The sequence below is a fragment of the Vigna radiata genome, chromosome 5 (genome assembly GCF_000741045.1).
Source record: "Vigna radiata var. radiata cultivar VC1973A chromosome 5, Vradiata_ver6, whole genome shotgun sequence".
NCBI classification, from domain to species: Eukaryota; Viridiplantae; Streptophyta; class Magnoliopsida; order Fabales; family Fabaceae; genus Vigna; species Vigna radiata.
The window spans coordinates 18,777,984-18,783,983 of NC_028355.1; the positions used below are offsets into that span (position 1 = coordinate 18,777,984).

The 6,000-nt window shown below is 34.6% G+C and overlaps 1 protein-coding gene across 1 annotated transcript; it reads right to left on the reverse strand.

Moving 5' to 3' along the window:
• Positions 1-1,215: 1,215 nt before the first annotated feature.
• Positions 1,216-6,000, reverse strand: LOC106761950 (shaggy-related protein kinase eta). The gene is made up of 12 exons (XM_014645582.2): positions 5,823-6,000; positions 4,731-4,823; positions 4,548-4,607; positions 4,194-4,466; positions 4,032-4,106; positions 3,524-3,580; positions 2,993-3,133; positions 2,808-2,858; positions 2,619-2,714; positions 2,460-2,543; positions 2,229-2,330; positions 1,216-1,850 (listed from the first exon to the last, which is right to left on the reverse strand). Exons 1-12 carry the CDS (start codon positions 5,835-5,837, stop codon positions 1,755-1,757), a joined length of 1,143 nt encoding a protein of 380 aa, XP_014501068.1. The 5' UTR covers positions 5,838-6,000; the 3' UTR covers positions 1,216-1,754.

The window sequence follows — 6,000 nt, forward strand, 5'->3', positions numbered from 1 at the left end:
ATATTTCTTTGATCATATAAGTTATTTTTATTCTTGAGTTATTATATATATATATATATATATATATATATATATACACACACACGCACTCATACTGAAGAGTGGTAATATGATAAAATACAACTCTTAAAATCAAGATCAATATATTATATAATATAATGAGTCTTAAAAATAAAATAAATGAATATCAACAAAACAATATATTTATAATGAAAGGTATATAAAAAAAACTATATTACATAATTTGTTGCAGTCAGTTTTAAATAAAAGTTGTATAATGATTTAGTAAACGTATTTGATGAATTAAAAGAAAGAGTCATAGTTACCAAATTTGACCACAAAAAGAGAGGTTTGAACAACATTTATGCCTTTCAAATCCACATTAGTTTACGTTGAAATTTGAATATTCGATTAAAGTAGTAGAATCTGAACACATCACATTCGTGTCTACAGTAGTATACTTAAAACAACATGCATAAAAACTTAAGTCTTAAAACAACTACTACATACATGGACAAATACAGAAAAATCACTTTCTCAGTAACAAAATCGAAGACACACCATTCTTCTATGGACAGACAAAATCCATGAAGACGCAAAAGCATCTCACGTACTGCAAATCTTCGATTTGAAACTGCACTTCTCACTGAGATCTTTCAGCCTCTTTCTGCCACTAACATACTGTTGTTAAGATATTCTCTGTAAAGAAACACTATCCAATGACATCTTTTTATCGGAAATTCTCATTTTGTTTGTTCCAATGAATCCCTCCTTATTTTTGTCCTTGGTAAGATTAACAGCTTATTTATGTTCACTGTACAAGCCTTTTGATCAGATTGGAATCAGTTCAAAGTCTTCCATCATTCTGTACATCACATGTTAAAACTCAACTACATGTCCGTTTCAGGAAAGTTCCACCCCACATATGGATGGGGAATTGGAATTGTATTCGTTCTCCTTAGAACTGAATTTTTCGTTGTCTGTTGCAGAAAATTCTTAGTCCTTGCCACTTCTGAAACACCTGTTTGCTAGTAGTTATATTTAATATAAAATAATTGAACAAAAATTATGGATTCAGTTACTTTATAGATTACATCAAGGTTAAAATTCAAATTCTACGAAAAAATTCAACGTTGCTGGTTATATTTGGAATATATATTTTGTATGTATAAATAAATGTCAATATAAAAATCACGAGAACTGATATTACCAAAAGAGCTAAAAGTTTCAGGAAATCAAATTCATGAAATAAATATGAAATTTGGAACATTAGAAAACAGCATTGAAGAAACAGATAGATAGCACATTACATTTCACAAGGAAAGGAACTGGGTGTGCAGCATTGCAAAATGAGGCACATATTAACATGAGGAAACCAAAGCAAACTCAACCAACAACCCCACCATCAAAACTCTTCTGGGACCCTTCTCCCCTCTTTCCAGCCAAGGCTTTTTAGTTTTCCCCGTACAGTTCAAGCATTCTAAGTTCTGATATGACCATTTCAGGTCAAGTATACTCCTACTATATGACATGTAGACTTCGACAATAAACAAGGCTATATTTTCCTGGGGAAATAAAGATCCACCGGTAGCAATAGAGAATCAAAAGGTAATACATATACTGACGGATCAACTGCAGCCATCCAGCTTCCCAAATCTCAGTCCCGATTCAGCTTGAAACTACATTGGCCAGGCCACAGAACATGGTATTTAGACAAAAATAATGGTATCCCACTATCACCCCTAAGCTTATCATCACGATCCTCCAAGATGAACAAATTGCAGCCCTATTTGCCTCTTCACATGGTCAGGTATCAGCTTATTAACAAGCTCAGGAGATGCTCCGGTTAACTGTCAAAAGGGAGAATAAAAAATACAGTTGCCCATCAGTTATGTTTAGCTTGGATGTTTATCAGGATTATGTAAGTATTGTTTTGTGTACCCTAACAGACAAACACAAAGAAAGCCAGTAAAGAGAACACTTCAAAATTTATTTTTTACACAGATGGGTTCAGGATGAGCATCAGTTGCCTGATGCATGAGGAAATATTCAGATTACCAGGCAGCCCTAAAGCATCTGTCGATGTACAGACCCTTATCAGGCTTCAAGATTTTTTTTAACTTTTTTTATAATTATTATCAATTCTATTCCTAGTCTTGAATTAGTCTGTACAAATAATTTACTAGCAGAGTACAAATATGACCCAAAAATATGTTTTAAGGACTTACTTCCTGTTTGAAGTTAAATAGAGGGGGGAATGGACGACCATTTGGCAGGCGAGCATTGGGTTCTCGGAGTTCATCAAAGAAAGGATGAGCACATGCTTCAAGCTGCATAACAAAAATATTTTTTTATAAAATTGCTTTGCAAGTTTTTCTAGATAACAACATTCACCAGTTAGTTTATCAAACTCAGGACAGATATAGGCTGAGATTTGAATAGGAGCCAGCCCCACTTACCGCAGTGCACCTAAGACTTGGGGAGTATTGCAATAGCCGAGATGCAAGATCAATGGCTTCTGGAGGCATCTTTTTGTGGAATATCTACACACAATTTCGAGGAGTTAGAATGCCAGGAATATTTCATGCCAATATATGAAAGAAGAGAAAATTATAGACCTTGTGCCATGGATGTGCTTTTATCTGTGGAAACCTAAAGTCATTGTAATTGGGATTCATACAGCGCACTTCCTCTCGAGTGGGTGTACCAAGCACCTAGAATACAAAATTTTATAAAGGTGACTGATGATGAAAAGGAATAATTACATGACTAATGAAACATAAAACACATGTTAACACCAATTGCACCTTTATAATATGTACGAGCTGGTCTACAGCATTTTCACCTGGGAATAATGGCTGCAAAAGTTCAAATTGTTTCAGATAACTCACAGGGAGCAGATAATCAAGAGAACATTTACATCACTTTGTGATAGATTTACATTATAGTATTTAGTAATACAAATTAATGAAAACAAATCAATAACACAGACCTGGCCCAAAAGAAGTTCAGCAAGGACACAGCCAGCTGACCAAATATCAATTGAACTTGTATACTCAGTGGCACCAAATATAAGTTCTGGTGCTCGATAGAATCGCGAACATATGTATGATATATTAGCTTCACCTTGGACCTGATGAGACAAGATTGACGTTTAGTAAATGATCCTCAATAATACATAACTGGAAAGCATACAGAACATAACAAAAACCTCCCAAAATTTTAAAATACTTTCTTTCCACAAAGAAAAATAATCAAAATGCTTAATACAATATAAAAATAAAAATCTTAAAACAAAGCTTCAAAGCTTGATGTTGACCTGACCAATACATGAACACAAGGGACTATAATCAAAAGAGCATAAAAATCAGACCCTCTTCATCCAAACTGTCAAAACTTCAGGGCAACTAATAGATTATTGGTTGACACTAAGTTATCACGACATCAATATAAAAGATGATGATGCCTGGAAAAAATGGACAAAATTTAAGTACATAAAAGCAAAATAGGGAGTTCAACGTACTAGAACTTTTGCACTTCCAAAATCGCATAGCTTCACTTGGTGTGTAAGAGGATCCACCTGGAATGTACACAGAATGACATTTAAGCCATAAATAATTACTACTTGCAAGAACGAACTGACATATATAGGGTGCGTATACAAGTGAGAGGAGCAAATCCCCAACCACATAATTCAAATGAATGGTCAAGATAAAAACTAATTAGCACAATCTTAACCATCCATGTATGATTGTATAGCCAAAATTAACTCCTCTCACCATATTACACAGTGAGAAAGCCAGTTTTGTAAGTGTGAGATTAGAGAGAACAAATTTGAGCCGTACAACAATAAATGAATGGATAGGATTCGAAGTTTTTTAAAGTCACATGACCACATAAAATAGTCATGTGATTTTTTTCAAAAACTCAGATGACTCAATATTTATTTCTCAAACCATCACAAACAAAAAGGCTCTTCATTAGATACACCCGCATACACACACAGGCACAACAATGGCATATCAACAAACCAGTATATTTTGAGGCTTCAAATCTCTGTGACAGACTTTGGGAACAGTGTGGATATAGGCCAACCCCCTGAAAATCTGCATGCATTTAACAATCTTGTAATATCAGACACCGAGCAAATAAATCAGAGATATTCATGAAATGCCAGAAAGTATGCAGCATACCTGATACATGTAAAGTTTGACATAGATGATGGGCATTCTCTGATTAGCATTGCTATAGTGTTTCAAGACTCTATACATGGACTCTGGAACATATTCCATTACCAAATTAAGAAAAAGTTCATCTGTACTTGTAGTGGAAAAGAAACAATGCTTCAGAGTGATCACATTTGGGTGATCCATCACACGCATTAACTGCAGTTCACGATTCTTGTATCGCCTGTCTTGTAAAACCTTTTTAATTGCCACTGCTTCCCCAGTTTCCAAGCATTTTGCCTAAGAAAGTAATGATCAGCACGAGGAAAAATAGGTAGAGATAGCAAGAGTAACGAATCTAGTATTGAACAAATAGCATACCTGGAAAACAATTCCAAACGACCCAGTTCCTACAACCCGTTCTGCCATGTAACTAATAGTCTGGAAGAATCATTGAACAAGGCATTAAACTCACATTCGAGGAAAAGTGTCGTAAAGGTGCTTTCAATAACCAAGCAAAAAATCTAAATAAGACATCATATCAGGGATTTACAAAGATAATACCTGTTTAGGTTCCCCATTTTTGCCTCCAATAGTTGTAGATATGATGTGACCAGTGAGAGAATCATTGCCATTGATGACAGAGTTAGACATCTCCTGTTAAAATAGTCATGTTTAAAAGAAGTTATAAAAAATATAAGAATGTTAACCTTCTTCACAAAATATTTCAAAATGGGTTTGGTTTCAGAAGGAAGCTAAAATTTGGAAGAATATATTTAAACAATTAGCAGACATTAAAAAAAAAAAAAAAACACTAGGTAAAGACTAAGATCATCTACATGATACAAAATTAAAACATCACATTTCAACAGTTCATCGAATAACTCGAGTAAGTTTCATAAACGATATGGATTGGGTAAAAAACCAGGTTAGCAACTAAAGGATATATAAGCTGCAAAAACAAAGTAAATACGAGGAACCAAGAACTATAGCATCACTAAGTTCATAGGACAAACTTCAATTGAAAATGTTGAGACCAAATATTTAAGGGTAAATAACGTGTTGCGTTGCTAAACTAAATTAAAACAAGCCACCATCAATCAGCAGAGTACAAAGGTGTGAACAAAGATATTTGATCAGAATCAGAAAAACAAAATCCAATCTGGTGAGTAACTGGCAAATGATCATAAGTTCAGACAAACAGAAAACCAAAATCGTTGACACTTGGTAGTTCAACATCAACACAAGATCATAACAAGCACGATCAGATACCGATACAAGTGTATGCAAAAAAACAAATCTCAGAGTCTCTCCCCAAAATATATAAAATGAAACCTCGCAAAACCCATAGATCAACCCCAAAATGAACCAGAGGGGTCTTCTTCATCAAGCTCGAAGACCATGTTTTTAGAAAGAAAATCGAATTCCCCCAAAAATAACAAACCCTAACTCCCCCTTTGTTAACTGTGCAAGCAAACAAAAAGAAATAGAAACACAAATCACACATCCCAGACAAAAAATTCCAGGTTCATCCTCTTCAAAGCAGAAATCAAAAATACATTTTCAACTCTCCCATTTCTGGGTCACTCAGTTTTCTCACCAACCAGACAATACAAAGAAAAAAAAAACACATTTTTTTTCCGGGAGGAAAAGTACCTTATCCTCAGCCATGGCAGAGGGGAGAGAGAAGAAAGAAGAGGAATCTAATCTAAGAATGGGAGAAGAAGAAGATGAGGAGAAGATGAAGGAGAGAATGATAAGAGAGAAGGGAGAGAAGAAAATTTCAATGGAGGTCCCAGCAAGAGAAAGACAAGTCCATGTGATTCCAGCTCTC